This window comes from Apodemus sylvaticus, chromosome 17 (genome assembly GCF_947179515.1).
Source record: "Apodemus sylvaticus chromosome 17, mApoSyl1.1, whole genome shotgun sequence".
Lineage (NCBI taxonomy): Eukaryota > Metazoa > Chordata > Mammalia > Rodentia > Muridae > Apodemus > Apodemus sylvaticus.
Genome location: NC_067488.1, coordinates 60,631,143 through 60,648,435, shown reverse-complemented (window position 1 = coordinate 60,648,435; position 17,293 = coordinate 60,631,143). Strand labels below are relative to the sequence as shown.

Genomic DNA, 17,293 nt, shown 5'->3' with positions numbered 1-17,293 from the left:
CCTGCCCTCACTTTAAATCTTTCTTTATTCTTGGCCAAGCCACCTCATCATTTGGTAAGCAACTCATCTGCTGAGATTACTTTCTGATCTAATCTGTTCTTTACACCACAGCTACAGCAATTTTCCTAATGTCTAATAATCTAATTGTTTTTATTTTAAATGCTAGTCATCTTTTAAAATATATCCTTTATTTTGGTTTCCTAGTCTCCAATACTAAAGCTACTTCCTTACTCAGCTCTATCCTCTAATTTATTAGCTCTATAATATCATAATATAATATATATCATACAATATCAACATAATATATCATATCATATAATACCATATAATAGCAACATAATATAATATCAACTTATTGCCATAAAATTCCACTTCTATAATTTACATTCTCCACAGAACATGCATTTACTTCTTATTGTGAACTTTCCTGATTGCCATATATGAAAACTGTATTTTTAAAATTTTTCCTTTCCATTAAAGTGGAAACTATTTCTTTATTGATTGCTCATAGCAAATACATTATATTATCTTAAAAGTAGTGGAAATTCAATAAAGTTCTCAGAAGTTATTAAACTCAGGCACACCTGCAATTTTTCACCCAGAACAATGTCCCCCAAAGTTGTATTATATAGTTTGCTAAATGATCACCTTAAGAGAGCAGTACCCTTAACTACCTTTAATCAGGAGAGGTAATTTCATGAAATTGCTAGCAGGAGAACTGCCATGTATTGTGTGGCTTCATTTGTTTGTGGACAAGAAAATAACTATTATACATTGTTTGATGAGTGAAAGCAAGTTTCATGCACTTAGTTTATTCTGAAACACTCTGTGTGACTTCAGATACCTAATATACAAGAAGAACAATCACTACAGAACTACTCTGGAGTCGGGTGTACTCACCTGGGGCTGGTGGGAGTGTGCTTGGACACACTGTGAAAACAGAAAACATGTTAGCCTCTGAAGTTTTCAGAATGGTTGGGGAAAATACATTTACCTGATGGATTAGTAGAATGCTAAAGCAATTGGCTATACAGCCAGGCTCGCATAGACCACCTGTCTTTCCACTCTCTACTGTTCATGGCATTTGACATCTGACTATTGTAAGGCATCTTGTTTAGAACTCAAAACTTAATACAAAAAATAAAAAATAAAGTTCCATTGAAATTTTTCTTGGAAAAGATTTCCAATGAATTAGGCCTGTGAATAAAGAGAAGGGACGGTTTCACAGCATGGGGACATAATTTTTGTAACATAGTATTGATCTTAAGAACATTTATCCTCTTTTCTACTTCTTGAGATGCATTAATTTTGTCCCATCCCTCCCACTTTAAGCAGATGATATGCATGTGGCCCATTGAGTTTCTCTACTTCACAGATATGGGCTGGACATATTTTCAAACTTCTAATTTCAAATTTTAATTCAAAATTGCTGAGGGTCAATGTGTAATGTTATTCTACTCTGCCAAAAGAAAATGAACTGGCCTGGGATGGGCATACTTATAAACTTAAAATTTCTACAGGTTTATTTGAGGTAACTCAACAACTGAGTCCAAAAACTGATAATAAAATTATAAAATACGTGAAAATTTAGGGGATTAGAGGTGCCTTCACTCATGACTATCAACTACAGAATCACAATATTTGCATATATTTTTGAATTGTCAACAAATGACCAATAACAACAATATCTGTGCCTACAATACCCTATGCCCCCACTTAAAAGATTGCAGTATGGCAATCACTGTCTCTTACTGATGCTTTTGCTTTTTATGTATGCTACAGAACCCATCACATTTTAAGTACAGGACTCGCCAGTAGACCATGAAGTGATTGGAAGTCTTCTCATACAGACCTGTTTTATTCTCGGTGTCTTGACTTTCCGTTGCTTTTGCAGTGGTTTCTAGGGCAAAGAGGATGACAATACAATGTTTTACTCATACTAATAAGAATTCCTATCATGTCTCTCTGTGCTCAATTCAGTTACGGCAGATTCACAGGCGAGGAGGACCCCATGTGGAAGTGATAAATATCACAGGATTCATTTGATTCTACTGGATCTCTCCATATTACCTGGCTGGGATATGTTGGGGCTGGTTGTGACTCCAGGTGCTACCGTGGTGGAATCTGCAAAGACAAGGAAATATCAATGACTCCAGGATCAGCACCCTCTATAACATTCTTTTTGGGAATCTCAGACTGTCAGGCATGGTGGCATAGCCAGGAATCCCAGAGTGTGGAGGGCTGAACTAGGACTAAAAATCTGAGACCAGTATATGGTACATAGTGAGACCCTATTTCAAAACACCGTAGAGCTCTCAGGCCGCATGCTATGTCGTTGGAAGAGTCAGGTGAAAGCCTTTGTGCTCAAAGGGCTTCCAAGATGTGTGATCAAAGGAAGTTTCCCTTCTTCCTGGCTCCCATTTTGGCCTGCTTCCTTCCCAGAAAAACCTCAATTCAGCTCCTTAGGAATGAAGCCCCAGAGAGCTCTGAGGGATGATATAGCCAAGATTCATTTGTCGGTGTCTATTTCCAAACCGAAAAACCACAGCAATGCTTACCCACATCAAAGAACAGAATGGATTTGAACAAATGCACATTTCTTATCTTTGACAAGGGACCCTTCTTATTCAAACGGAAATGAACCCTGTTTTCTTACAAACCCTCATTCTCTTGCTACGGCTTCATGTTTCCTGACTGTCCCAGGCCCACCTGTTTTTTCTCTTGTGCTTTGGTTGGCTGGCCCTTCTGTGGGGACTCTTGAGGGATTAATTTAAATCATTTTAATTTCTTGAGAACTTAGTCATGAGAAAAATCACCAACATGATAATGCGTGAATTAAACATCTCTATTCACCAAATCTGGAATTGTCTAGGTCTCTGGAAACTGCAGCTGAACCTCAAGTCACTACAAGACAGCAAACAGATAAGACACCAAGAACAACACATCTTTCTCAGCTCCCTAAAATTGTGTCTAAGAGAGAATGACAACAGTGTGAAGGAAGAGGACCAATCTTGATTCCCTTGAGACTTTATCAGGTAAAGTCAAAGCACTGCAGTAGAAAAGGCCATGTTCTTTGTCAAGAGAGGCATAAACCCCTATTTCTGTCCATTTTTCTCTCATCTGCCATCTACCACAGAGATTGGCTGCTCTCACCTACAATCTACTACAGACCCTGGAGAGCCACCAACCACCCTTAAACCTCAAAACACAAGTCACTCACTAGTTTCTGTTCTAAACTCCAGTGTATTCTCCAACATATCTAAAAGTTGTAGCCTTTGAACAGAAATGGGGCAGAGCCTGGGACATGAACATTTGGGATGTGCAGTGCTGTGAATTTACACACATTCCCCAAGAAAGACATCAGCCTCTGCAGCTCAGAGACAAATTTTCCCAATTGTATTCGTGACTCATGCGTGCAGGAACTCCCAAGGGCTACATTGGTACCAGTAGTCACTCCTGCAGTGACTGAAATCACAGAAAGATGAGTCTAATCTATCAAGCCCTCAAGCCTAAAATTGGGATTTGAGTTTAGAATAAATGTATGGGTTTCTTGAGTCAATTTTCTTGCTTCTACTGATACATTATTCATGATCTCTGTTACACCATTCACTCTAAATATATAAAGGGAGGTTCACATGGAATAACATGTGTGGTCATCCAGGCAATCTGTATTCAAAGATAGAACTGGGGAAAAATTGCCCCAGATACATTACGTCAGACATTGCAAAATGAAAGGTAAAGTCACTGGCTGCCTAGCTGAACTCCAGCATCTGAAGTTCTGCCCCTTCTCAAACAAGTTGTTGCCTTCAGGTAGACAGAGAAAAACAGAGAAGTTCAGAATCATGATTGGTAAAAGTTTGCTGTGCACTTGTGGCGTCCCATTACTAAACTCCTCCCATTGAGACATCGCTTTCACTATGCTGGGTCATGCAAGAGACCCGTGATATCTGACATAAAGCAGGAAGGAGTAGTAATTATAGAAAAGCCCCATTATCATCCTAAAATAGTGACTCTCAAACTTCCTAATGCCACAACAGTCTAGCACAGTTCCTCATGTTATGGTGACCCTCTAGCCACAAAATTATTTCCTTGCCACTTTATAACTGTAATGTTGTTACTGTTGTGAATCATAATGTAAATATCTAACATGTAGGTTATCTGATATATGATCCCTGTGAAAGGGTCATTCAATCCTCAAAGGGGCCAAGGCCTACAGGTTGAGAACCACTGTTCAAAGAGAATAGCCAACATCATCTGGTCTCTGCCAGAAGTATCTATTAATATTACAGTAAAATTTTTGTATGAGGAATCTACTAATATTACAATAATGTTTTTAATTCATCTTGGCCTTCTGTTTACCTGCCACAGAACTCTCTGAGCTTGTATTTCCTCCAGCTGATGTAGTGATTCCGGAAATGACAAATGGAAAAAGAAAACTTATTGTGCTTTCCACTCTAGTTGGCAGAGAACCACTTATGTGAGGACCCCCAAAGTCGCCTAAACTGACTCCAAGCCAAGTCTCAAATGAAGATGTTGATCTTCATGAAAGCTCCCAAAAGATTGCTTTCCTTATTACCCAGAAACAAAATGTAACTGTCAGTTTTCATCACCCCAAAATCATACACCCGCCATTTATTCCCACCTGCACTGCCTCCTATGACACTGGTCCCACTGACTCCCATGGAAGTTGTGGCTTCTGAAAGAAACAGATGGAAGATGGAGATTTGGAAAGTCAAAGTGTGACATCGTCACCTAGGTAGAGCCCTGCACCCTTCTCTCAGAACAGTTCGCTCACCTTGGCTGGAATTCCCAGATTCCTTAGTCACACTCACAGCTGCAGTGGTGGAACCTGGGATAAGAAGGCATGGGATCAGTATGGAGGGTGTTCTTCCCTGACACAACCACGGGATACAGGGAGAGCTTTCATTCAGGATTGTGCTGTGAGCAGCGCTGGGATGTGCCATTCAGAATCTGCTTTGTCAAGTTGGAATTCTTTGAGCATGTGCTTTCATTGGCCTTTCTGCTTCTGGATTAAGATTTCTTTTCCCACATCCCAATTGTTTAATTCTCTCAATAAATCTGTATTGCTGCTCCTTACTCACAAGGATCATACCAAATTAAATGAAGGCATTTCCTGAGATGCCTATGCCATAGTAGGCTTACCAGACAAAACCTAACAGAATCTTCTCCCTGATGGCAGACTGTGACATGAATCTCATCTCTAAAGAATCAAAAACCCACTTTCTCCCAGAGTGGTGGTGGTTTTTGAGAGGGATGAAATCAAGATAGGTGACTGGGAATCACCCCCCATAGAGGAAGCCATTGAAGATGTCCTATTACCTCACCTGTGTGACTTCCAGGTCCAACCCCAGTGCTGGCTAATATACAAAGGACCTCAAATCATCACCCTGATTGGTGCTACTCTCCCACAGACCTGCCTAAAGAAGAACCTGAGGATGTGCCTTTCCAAGCCCCCCTCACAGCTTCCCGATGAGTTCAGAGTCATATATATGCCCAATGATGCGCATCAACAAAGTGATCAAGGCTGTAATGTTCCCATCTAAAGCCCATCTATGATGGGATAGAGAACAAGGTGGCTTTCTCCCAAATTCAACTGTCACAATTCTAGTTGCCTGGCCTCTTGATGCTGCAGTAATGACTATCATGGGATAACAAAACAAAAAGAAATCTGACTGTGCCATGAACATGAGCCAAATCTTAATATCATTATTGTTCAGAAAAAAAAAAACCTTCACATAAGCCAGGTGTGATGGCACGTGCCTGTAATATCAGCACTCTGGGTGAGGCAGAGATCAAGGCAGGTAAATTGCTATGAGTTCTAATATAAACTGGTTTACATAATCATTTCTAGGCACAGTGAGATTTTTGTCAAAAATCCAAACAAAATAAACAAATAAACACCAAAACTTTTGTATAGGATAGGATGCCTTCCAGGATTCAAAACTATTTCTTCTTTCTCTAACACTTTAGCAGTGTGTGTGATGTCTGAGACAATTCTCGTGCTAATTGTACAAACAGCCCATCTTTTTGGATGGCTAAGAGGCCATTTGCTTCTGAGAGGACTCTTTCAGAATGTGTTCAGGTGAAAGGAAAATGTCTGAAGTACTACAAACTACTCTGCAGGAAAACATACCTACTACCAAATGAGCACATCAGTCAAATTGTAAAGCCCACCCCTAGCTGTGGGAACTTCCTGGCCTCACCTGCTGTGGTTGTGCTCCCATGGGGGCCAGAATTATTGGTTGAAGTTGTAGCCTCTAGAGGAGGAAAATGAAGGATAGTGAAGTTCAAGAATTTGTTTGGGGAAGGGTAGACTTATGTTGATATAAGACTAGGCAGCCTAACTATATTATGAGCTTAGATACTATTACCTCTTTTCAATGCATTTGTGTAGGAAGTCATAGGTACAACTGTTGCTTCCTTAGAGGACCATTAGACCATTAGAGCATTAGCAATATGAAAGAAGCTATGCGGATCTGACCCATCAGAGGGCCTTTGGTCAAACCACTGCCTCTGAAGGAATGAACTATCTCACTTTTTGCTCCTTCCTATCAATCACTGGGGTTCCCTCTTCACAGAGCACACTGAAGGTCAGAGCTGAATTCTCCCTCACCTGGTAAGGCATGGGTTCCTGCTATGGTGGTCATGTAAAGAAGAAACAGATGATCTTTCTGAATTGTGCACATCAATCACTTGTGCACAATCAATTTAAATGCTTTGATTTCCGCCATTGAGAACAAAATTCCTTGACTCTGAAATTCTCAAAAAACATTTAATCCATCTTGTCTAACTTCAAACTCCGAGAACTGCAGCCCCTCCAGGTGAAACCACTATGATATGTTTTAAATAACGAAAAGGCTGCAGAATGATACATTGTTTCATCCCATTAACATCATTTGAGCATCTTTGCACAGTTCTGTCTCCATCCTTGGGCTGCACTAGTAAGCAGAACACTCAAGGATGTCTCTCCTGAAACAGGAGCATTGCAGCATCTGGTAAGCAGGGGGGAATGAAAACCACGAGAAAACTGCAGTGTTCCCTGCCAGTATGTGCTTTTTGAGAGAAAAAAGTAAATCGTATATAATAATTATGGTCCTGATATACAGACACTGGCCAATAGGGTAGCACTCTCAATCCACAGTTGCCAGGGAATCCTTGGGCAAGCCTGCAGGCTGGATCCACAGGGATAATGTCTCCCTTTTCTCAGCTAACCTCCTCACTCATGTTTACTACAGCCATCTGAAGAAGAACATTATTGCTCTTTTTTTATAAGAAACATCGTGGACTAACAGCTCACCTATTAGAGCTTCACGAGTAGTTGCATTACCACCTGGAGAAGTTGTTGCCTCTGAGAGAGAAAGCAAAGAAAGCAGTAAAAAACTGTGGTCTAGAAAAGTATACAGTGTACTGCTATAAAAATGTCATGTCCACATCTGAGGCGTATTTCCATAATTCCCTGTATTAGATCCTGCTGGTTCTTTACTTTCCAAAGAGTGGCACCTAAAGCAAGAATGCAATTTTGCTCCTGACTTCAACTAGGTCCGTGCCTAGAAGTTGATAAGAATCACAAGCTCTACAAAGTCACTGCTGAGACCTGCCAAGCTCGAAGCTGTGCCATGCAGTGATTCTACATCAAGTCAACTGAGATAGTTCTCAACTGCAATGCCATTTGCTTTGAATGGGTGTGGTCATTAGGTTTACATTCTTTCTCATCTTGCTCAATGGCTCTCAACCTTTCTAACGATGCAACCCTGAGTGCCCTTTCTCGTGTTTTGGTAATCCACAACCATAAAGCGATTTTGTCACCACTTCATAACTGTAATTTTGCTGCTGTTATGAATTAGAATGCAAATATTTTTGGAGAGAGGTGTTTGTCAAAGGGATCACAGCCCACGGGTTGAGAACCACTGAGGCAGCACACGCCCTTGTGAGCTTGGGGCCATAAAGAAGGCAATACAACATTTTCCTCCATCCTTCTCTTATCAATACAGCTTATTAAATAGTGTATTTTCAGAAGATTTGAAGGAGTTACTAGGAGGGAAGGTACAAGCCCCTGTCCTGTGGCTACCTCACTTTTTACTGTTTCATTGACTTGTAGGGGAGCTGCGGCCTCTGAGACAACAAAAGATGAAATATAATATTGGTAAATATTTAAGGTCAATAAAAAAGACCCTATAGTTCTCTTTCAATGAACCGAAGGAAGCATCCACTGATGGGAGGGTACATAGAACACTCATGTCACATCATTAGCTCATTTGTGTTAGAGCTGTGACGGACAACAGTCGTGGCAGAGATAAGCTCTCTGGTGCCTGAAACACAGAAGGGACTGGATCACCACAGGTCTCTGGAAGACTTAGTCTTCAGAAGTCTACAGATTCCGATTTAGCCCCCTTTCTTATGAACCTGCAATAATGGTGTATTCTCCACTGAATATTCCATTTCAAAAGCAATCAAAGAGATCAGCTTCTCAACCTGAGAAAGTATTCCTAACAATCTACGAGAGAGAGTCAGGTAGCTTTCTCCCGTAAACATTTACTGTTCAGAAGTAGAAGGCAATGAGTTAGTAGGTGTGCTGAGAATATTAAATATCAAGAACATACTCATTATTAATATTGCTTTGGGGACATAGAAACTTTTGTATAGGAATGTTTCTGAGGCTTACTTATGTTATCTCTACTTCAGGACAGAGATCTTGTGAATATTTTTATGTAGAGGAAAAATCATGCAGAACAATTGGATCACTCATTCTATTTCAATAGGGACTATTGGTAGATTCTTTAAAAATTAAGTGTCAAAATGTGTTTTTTTCCTAAGATGCACAGTGACTGAATAACTACAGTATTCTGCAGGAAAACTGCTTCTAGGTATGTCCTGGGAATGGTCCACATAGGTCAGAGGCATGTCGGCCAGTGCTCACACACACATATCATGGGTTGTTCAGCCCCAGCTGTCATGAATTCAGTTCTACCACTGCCCCTGATTTCTGGGAAAGTTGTAGCTCCTACATATACAGAAAGAGTGGAGGTATGGAGTCTGGGGTATTGGGTAAGGGTAAAAAATACTGGTGTACCATTTTTGCAATGTGGCTGTATGAAAGTTATCATGCATAGCCTGGTATTGGTGGTGGTGCATTGAGAGTCATCGCTTTGCTTTTTAACAGTAGAAGGGATATCTTGCATTATTTTGTCTATGTGTTCACATGTACACAGCCAGTTCTGTGTAAAGTCTGATCTGAAAGTGAATTAACCCACTGTTCTATTTGGGAAGGGACAAGAAGGAAGGGAGAAGCAAGGACAGCAAAGTCTAACACAAAGTCCACAATATGAAGAACTTCAGTCTGATAAAGACATTATCTTGCATTGTTCCCTGCTATACTTAACAACACCATTTTTTTAAAATGTGGATTTATAATCTCATGTTGTCTTACCTGTTACTACAGGCTGCTTTGGTGGCACTAAAATAAAAAAATAAAATATTTATAAGTATACTAGATTAATCCCTAAAATTTTATTTATATATTAGATTATGAGTACTGGAAGACAGTCACATTCTTTAAGTGTCTCTCTCTCTCTCTCTCCCCCTCCCCTGATATATATATGTGTGTGTGTGTGTGTGTGTGTGTGTGTGTGTGTGTGTGTGCTTATAACTTGTGATTAGGTGATTTAATCCAGTTGTGTGCATTTGTGTTCATGTGTGTGAATGTATATGTCTACATGTGTGTGCATGTGTGTGTATGAGCATGTGCCTGTGTATATGTATATGTGTGTGAGCATGTGGCTGTGTATATGTATATGTGTGCGTGTGTGCGCATGTGTGTGTGTTTGTGTGTGTGTGTGTGTGTGTGCGCGCGTGTGTGTGTGTGTAACTTCTGATTCAAATGATTCAGTCTAGGCATGTGTGCATATCTGGTATTCTCTGTGAGTCTTAACGTCCACTTTCTCTTTACTTATATTTGATACTTTTTTTCATTAGTCTACACGACCAGATCTTGACCTTGAGATCGTCCTCTGTCAGCCTCCAGGGAGCTGAGATTACACGTCTGTGCTATCCTCTCTCTGATCCAGATAACATTTTTGAACTTTCAAATGGATGAGACAAAAAGACTATGTTGATACACATTAAGCAAACATGATTTTATACAACTTACATTCAATTAGTACATCTGGAATTCTCTCAAATGGACCTAATAAAGAAAAGATATAGAGTTAGAATGAAATATGCTTGGGAAGTGTATTATAACACACTCCCTTAAGAAATCATCTAAGTTATAAATCATCAGACTAAAAGCAAGTCATTGCCTTTCTCCCATGTAAATGTCTGCACAACTGTAGTTCTTCCTTGACCTTGATTAAAGATTAGGTCTTTAAAATGGCAAACACACACTTTAAAATCAATACATCCCACTAGTCCCTTGAAGGCATTTGGTCACTTTACAGTGATGGCATCCCACATTTGAAATAAACCATCTAGCTCATGTTTGTCTGTTATCATAGTTTGAATAAGGAATATATAAACTTATTTGAGTATCATTTAAATATTCAAATTTTTCTAACACCCAGGTAGAATAAATGAAGCATAAATCCTTGCCCGAGAAGAGTGAGCTATCTAGTCCTTAAGTCTACTTAAAATCTTTTCATTTAGTCTATTCTCTAAAGCCTTGATTTTGTGTGGCACTGCAAACTAAGAAATTATACTGCTGTCATTGAGGGGATTTTTATCTTGTGTGTATGTGTGTGTGTGTATGTGTGTGTGTGTGTGTGTGTATGTGTGTATGTGTGTTATATGGGATGTGTATGCTAGTATGTACTTGTTTCCTGCAGAGGCAAGAAGCAGATGTCAGATACCCTGAGATTTTAGTGAGTTAGAGCCAGTTGTGAACTACCATGTGAGTGCTAGAAACAGAGTCTTTGTCCACTGCAAGAGCAGCAAGTTATCTTAACTGCTGAGCCATCTCTCCAGCCTCTATTGCTGTTGCTGATACCATTGTTGCTATTGATGGTGCTGGTGTGTGTATGTGTGTGTGTTTATGTACATTTGTATGTGTATGTGTGTCTGTGCTGGGGTAGAGCATGTGTCATGGTTCACATGTGGAGTTCAGAGGACAGAAAATGTTGTCAGTTCTAATCTTTCAGCTTTACATTGGTTCTGGGAACCAAAATCAGTCCACATGTTTATGTGGCAAGCACCTTCATTGGCTGAGTTATCTTCTGGCTCAAAAACAAAAATTTTCTCTAGTACTGTGAAGCTGGGTATCTCTCTACTCTGGACATGTAATGTACAATAACCTTGAAAACAGACTTTAATAGCATTGAAAAAACTAAGTTGCTACATAGGAATTTGTGAATTTGATGACAAGTTCAGTTGGAATGATATAAAAAAAAGGCTACAAAATGGTTAATTAATAATACAGCAGCAATTATATTTTTGCCAACTAAAACTCTCTGCAGCTTGCTGCTGAGTGACAGAACTGTTTTTCTTATGTTAAAAATTTTAAGCTCCATTTTGTGACTATGTCTTCAGTTTTCATTAGAAATATGTGACAAACTGCTCCTTCAAAGGCAAGTTTTTCTGTTGGATTATTAAAGATCATGGTGCATTATCCTTTAAAGACAAAGGGATTGCACAGAAAAGCAGAAACTCTGGACTCAGGTAGAAATCGCAGTTCTACCATATGACTTGATACAACCAAAGTGACACCTAATTAGGTAATATGTCTTTGGCTAACTTTTCATGAGCAATATGTAAAAATAGTAAACATTCTCATAAACAAAGGAGATGATGTCTTTAAGCAAATAATTACATTCCTAATTGGCAAACATAAAAATGTATCAAAAATGCATTGCACAACCCCATTCACAGTGGTCCCTCCTGATGCAAATGTTGTGTTAAGGACACGTGGGACCTGAAGTCTATCACAAAGCCGGGGGTGGTGATCTGGTTTTGAGGGAACACCACGCCATCTGGCTGGGTGTCAGTCATGTACTCAGACCTGTGTGATGGTCCTGCTTCCATCTGCCATCCAATAAAGCCCAACAGACACTACTGGGATTCCCAAATAAAACCAGCAAGAATGATGGTAATAACATGCGTAATTGTCATCTGGGCCTCCTGACTTCTGGTTTCATTTACACTACTTTGCACCTGTGATTTTTCTTTAGTCCCAAGGGATGATATCTCTTTAATATGCTTACCTTTAAACACTAGTACACATGGATATATTTTATTAAGATTTATTTTTATTTATAATATTCATGTGTGCATGCAAATGCGTGTGTGTTTGTGTATAAGGATCACACATGCTGGAAGAGCACTGGCATCCCTAGAAGATAAAGGTATAGATATTTATGAGCCACTTGAAGTATATTGTAGGATCCAAATTCCCATCCACATGATAGAGCAACAGGTGCTCTTAACTCCTGAACTATCATTCCAGTGCTCTGGATATCCAAATATAAAAGATAAATCCTTATTTCTTGTTCTATAAAACCATCAGTAAAAATGGATTGGTTTTGGACTGCTTTAGATCACCAAGGGGGCATACCTGAAACTTGAAAACCACTAAAAACAAAAAAGAAAAAAGAAGAGAAAGCCTTATGATAAGGCATTAACAAGGATTTTGACTCTACCATCTTAGTAAATAATATAACTAGTAAATAAGTTTGCATGTAATTAAAAATTACATGCACAACAAAGAAAACAATTAAATGAAGAAGCAAATTCAGAGTGGGAGACAGCCTCTGCCAGCTGTATATCTGACAGTGGATTCATGTGTGTGTGTGTGTGTGTGTGTGTGTGTGTGTGTGTGTAAACTTGTGAATATTTAAAGTACTAAAAGTAATATACCCCCAAAATGATCCAATCAAGAAGTAGGTAAATGAAATAAATATACTTTTCAAAAAGGTAAACTATTAATGGCCAATAAATGTATGAAAACCCATTCAATTCACTGTCATCATGGAAATTCAAGCCCAAATTACATTGAGATCATATCTTGTTTCAACCAGAATGGCTGGCTAGCAGCATGAGAACACATGGGAACAGGTGAGCATTGCAGGCAGAGGATATATTCTGAAAAGAAAACTAGTACACTGTTGGTGGGAATTTCAAATTAGTCCAGCCACTAAGAGGACTGGCATTCCCCTCAGAACTGAAAACAGAAAAAATGGGCTGGAGAGATGGCTCAGATGTTAAGAGCACCGACTGCTCTTCAGAAGGTTCTAAGTTCAAGTCCCAACAACCACTTGGTGGCTCACAACCATCTGTAACAAGATCTGGCTCCCTCTTCTGGAGTGTCTGAAGACAGCTACTGTGTATTACATATAATAAATAAACCTAGAAAGAAAGAAAGAAAGAAAGAAAGAAAGAAAGAAAGAAAGAAAGAAAGAAAGAGAAAAAAGAAAAAAGGAAACAAAGAAAAGTAGCCTGCCTGTAGACCTCCTCTTCTCTTTCTGTTCCCCTAGTTCCAATCCCCCAGTCTCATCCCCATGCTTCAGCAGAACAATGGTGACAGCCTTCCCTCACTCCCGCTCCTATCTCCTATGGATTCCACAGATCATCCCCCTTCTATCCGTCCTTCCTCTACTTGTTGCTTTGTCTGAGACACCAAGCCCAGTAGCCATGCCATACTAACCTAAGGATCGCTACACCAAGGACAACAAATAGGCTGAGGAAGATCCACACTGTCCTGTTGCTCCTGATATCCATCCCTACCCCCACCCGCTAATCTCATCCCCATCTCTATAGCAGGAAATATGGTGTGGTATCCTTTTTCCTCTCTGACCCTAACCCCAACGGATAACAGAGATCTCCTCAAACCTTCCTTCCCCCAACTCATCCCAGCACCATAGCCTTCAACACCAGCAGTCACTCACTGTGAACATACCAACAGAATAGGCCAAGAAAACAGGCAACAGTCAGCCATCATACTCTCTGAAAATCCAGGGAGGAAACTGAAACTAAGGAAGAAAACACCTACCCAACAAAGGAGAAATCCAGAAACGAGCACCTAAACCTATAATCAGCCCAAACCCATATGACTAGATGCTAGCATTAGAACACAATCAACAACAAAGGCACTGTGTTGTCATCAAAGCCCAGCTATCCTTCCACAGCAAAACCTGTATATTACAACAAAGGTGAAGCACAAGAAAAAGACTTCAACACCAACTGCATGACAGAAGTCCTTTAAGAGGAAATTACTAAATCCCCCAAAGAAATCCAAGAAAATACAAAGAAACAGTTGAAGGAAATCATTAGAACTGTTCAAGACCTGAAAATGAAAATAGATTCAATAAAGAAAATAAAAATGGAGGGAATTCTGGAAATGAAACATTTAGGAATGTGAACAGGAGCTATAGAGGAAAGATTCACCAACAGAATAGAAGATATGAAAGAGAGAATGTCAGACACTGAAGATACAGTAGAAGAAATGGATGCATTGGTCAAAGAAAGAAGGTAGAAGTATTAGAATTATACCTGAATTCTCAAGGAAGACTTTAAAAGCCAGAAGGGCCTAGACAGATGTCCTGGAGACTCTAAGGAACTACAGATATCAGCTCAGACTATTATACCAAACAAAACTGTCAATCCCCATAGAGCAAGAAAACAAGACATTCCATGATAAAGTCAAATTAAACAATATCTGTCTATAAAACCAGCCCTACAGATGCCCTTCCATTTTTCTTTAGGTTTTGGAGCAAGCACTCTTATTTGACACATAGAATGTGAATAGTTCCCAGTAACAGTTAATGTTTCAAAGGATAGAAGCAAGATTCAGGCAAGTTAATATGTATGAGATATTTGTGCTTTTTATACTTCATGCACTTTTCACAGTTACCATTTTTGTTTCTTTTTGTGTATGGATTAAATATCTCACAAATTCTTTTTTCAAATGTTAACTGTTTTTATGTTTTTATTCTGTCAATTAAGTTCTATTCGATATATCTAGTAAAAATTAAGATAAGTGAATACTAGTCTACCAGTTACATTTTTCAATGAAAGTCTCCATCACCTAAAAAGCATTGACCAATCAATTTATATTTCAATCTATTTTGTCAGTGCTAGAAAAAAAGAGTATTATACCATGCAAGGACTGCTTAGGGAGAGGTAATGATTCCTCTTGCATAGTTTATATGTTTCTCATTGAAAGGGCCCCTGTTTCTCCAATAAAATTTAGAATGGCAAGTTCTCAGTAAACATTATATTTTCTAAATTGGGTTGGTTGGTTAGGTAATTTCTAATTGGATTATTTGCAAAGTTCTTGCTATATCAAAATTTCATCTAAGGTCTCCAATTTCCACCAGCTAGTCTTTTAAATATTAATAGATTTCAAATATAAACAATTCTTCAATTGCTGTTTCACCCAAAGCTGAAGTTAAACCCAGATGGAAAGCAAAGAGGTTCTGCCCATAAACTGCTATGATATTACAAATGCTATACAAGGAAAATCCAGTGAAACTAAAGTACTCATTTTATAAGTTTTAAATTTACCTCAATCATTCTCTTTTAGTGGGTTCTTTAAAAATACTCTCAGATTTGCTATGAATACCTGAGGCCTTTCTTTGTGTTGGTCGTTGTTGGGACACCTTGGTATGCTGTGCCTACCTACTGGTGGTTCTGAACTGGTAACCTCAATGGCAGAAGCTCTCTCTACCTGTGTTGTTTTGTCCCTTAGTAGACTCCCACAGAATTGTCGGTCCTACCTGAACAAGGCTCAAAGCTGGAATTACATCAACTTCTAAGATTTCTGGGAAATGAAGGCAAATACTATTCTTTTATGCTCCTTTCTATGTTCCCCCCTTTCCAAACATTCCAACACCTTTGCTTGTGATTATTTCGCCCTTTACTGGATCCCAGTGCAAACTTACTATCTGGCATACTGGTGGTTCTTCCTGCTGTTACATTTGATTTGGCTGAGATTCCAGTCGTCCCTGCTAAAAGAAGAGAGGGAAGACAAGTGTAATATAATCGTGTACTTACTCATGACATTTCCAGGGCTGCCTTGGCCACATACAGCACATTTCCTTTTGTTTAAAGTGAAGTACAACAGTTGTTCCTAACTTCACCCAATTCTCATCCAATTTCTGACTGTATTCTCTGCTCCAGAATGGTGTGTGATAATAATTTTTAATCATCAACATTTAGCCTTAATCCTTTATATATCGAAGAGTCACTATTTTAGCTTATTAAAATGCAAATTCCCCATTTCCTAGTGCAAACTCCAAGGCTATTTGAAGCATGGAAAACCTGGGCTGTAAATAGACTCTTGGGTTTCTTTTCAGCTTGTGGGACAATGGTTGGGCATGAAAGAGTAGGTTGTCATTACAAACAACTTAATGGAACTCACAGAGAGAGTAAGAGAACTCACAGAGCTCCTGTTCTCCTTCCCCTGTCATGGCTTCTGTAAGCACATCTGCACACATGAGAATATAATGCCAAACCTCAAACAACATACACACCTTGCTTTTTAAAATAAGGTTATAGAGCTGGGTGTGGTGGCGCACACCTGTAATCCCAGCACTTGGGAGGCAGAGGCAGGTGGATTCTGAGTTTGAGGCCAGCCTGGTCTACAGAGTGAGTTCCAGGACAGCCAGGACTACACAGAGAAACTCTGCCTCGAAAAAATAAATAATAATAATAATAATAATAATAATAATAATAATAATAATAATAAGGTTATAGATAATGTTCAGTCTTTGCTTCTGCCTTTTCTTTTTTCTTTTTTAAAATTTATTTATTGTTATATGTAAGTACACTGTAGCTGTCTTCAGAGACACCAGAAGAGGGCATCCGATCTCATTAAGGATGGTTGTGAGCCACCATGTGGTTGCTGCGATTTGAACTCAGAACCTTTGGAAGCCAGTCAGTGCTCTTAACCGCTGAGCCATCTCTCCAGCCCCCTGCTTCTGCCTTTTCAATGATCAGATCTGGAAACAGATCTTTACATTAGTTTCCCCTTCCTCCCTCCTTTGCAATAGATTTTACCCTTCCTGTACTCTTCATCTGAAGACAAGCTTTATGGATCTGCTTCTGTTAAAGAAACATGAAAAAATTGGGGTCCATGGGGACCAAGGAAGGGAGGGAGAGGAAAGGAAAAGCGTGAGAAATGGAGGAAAGAGAAGGAAGGGAGAGGTGGAGGAGGGCAGCCGGCATCTGTGCAGGCATCAGGTGCCACACCATGAAGCAGTAATGCATGGCTTCTGGGCCCCGGGGTAAATGACTGGGGTTCTGTTCTGTTTGTCTGGCAGGCCTCCTCTGCAGGGTGTCTCATGGT

At 39.5% G+C, this 17,293-nt stretch overlaps 1 protein-coding gene across 1 annotated transcript in view; it reads right to left on the bottom strand.

The window, feature by feature from the left end:
- Muc19 (mucin 19, oligomeric) overlaps positions 1-17,293 on the bottom strand; it is a 101,240-nt gene that overhangs the window by 6,133 nt on the left and 77,814 nt on the right. The window contains exons 65-67 of the mRNA XM_052160363.1: positions 15,888-15,953; positions 2,071-2,124; positions 901-930 (exon numbers count right to left, since the gene is read on the bottom strand). Of these exons, the coding sequence (XP_052016323.1) occupies positions 901-930; positions 2,071-2,124; positions 15,888-15,953 (150 nt within the window). The remainder of the gene's footprint in view (positions 1-900; positions 931-2,070; positions 2,125-15,887; positions 15,954-17,293) is intronic.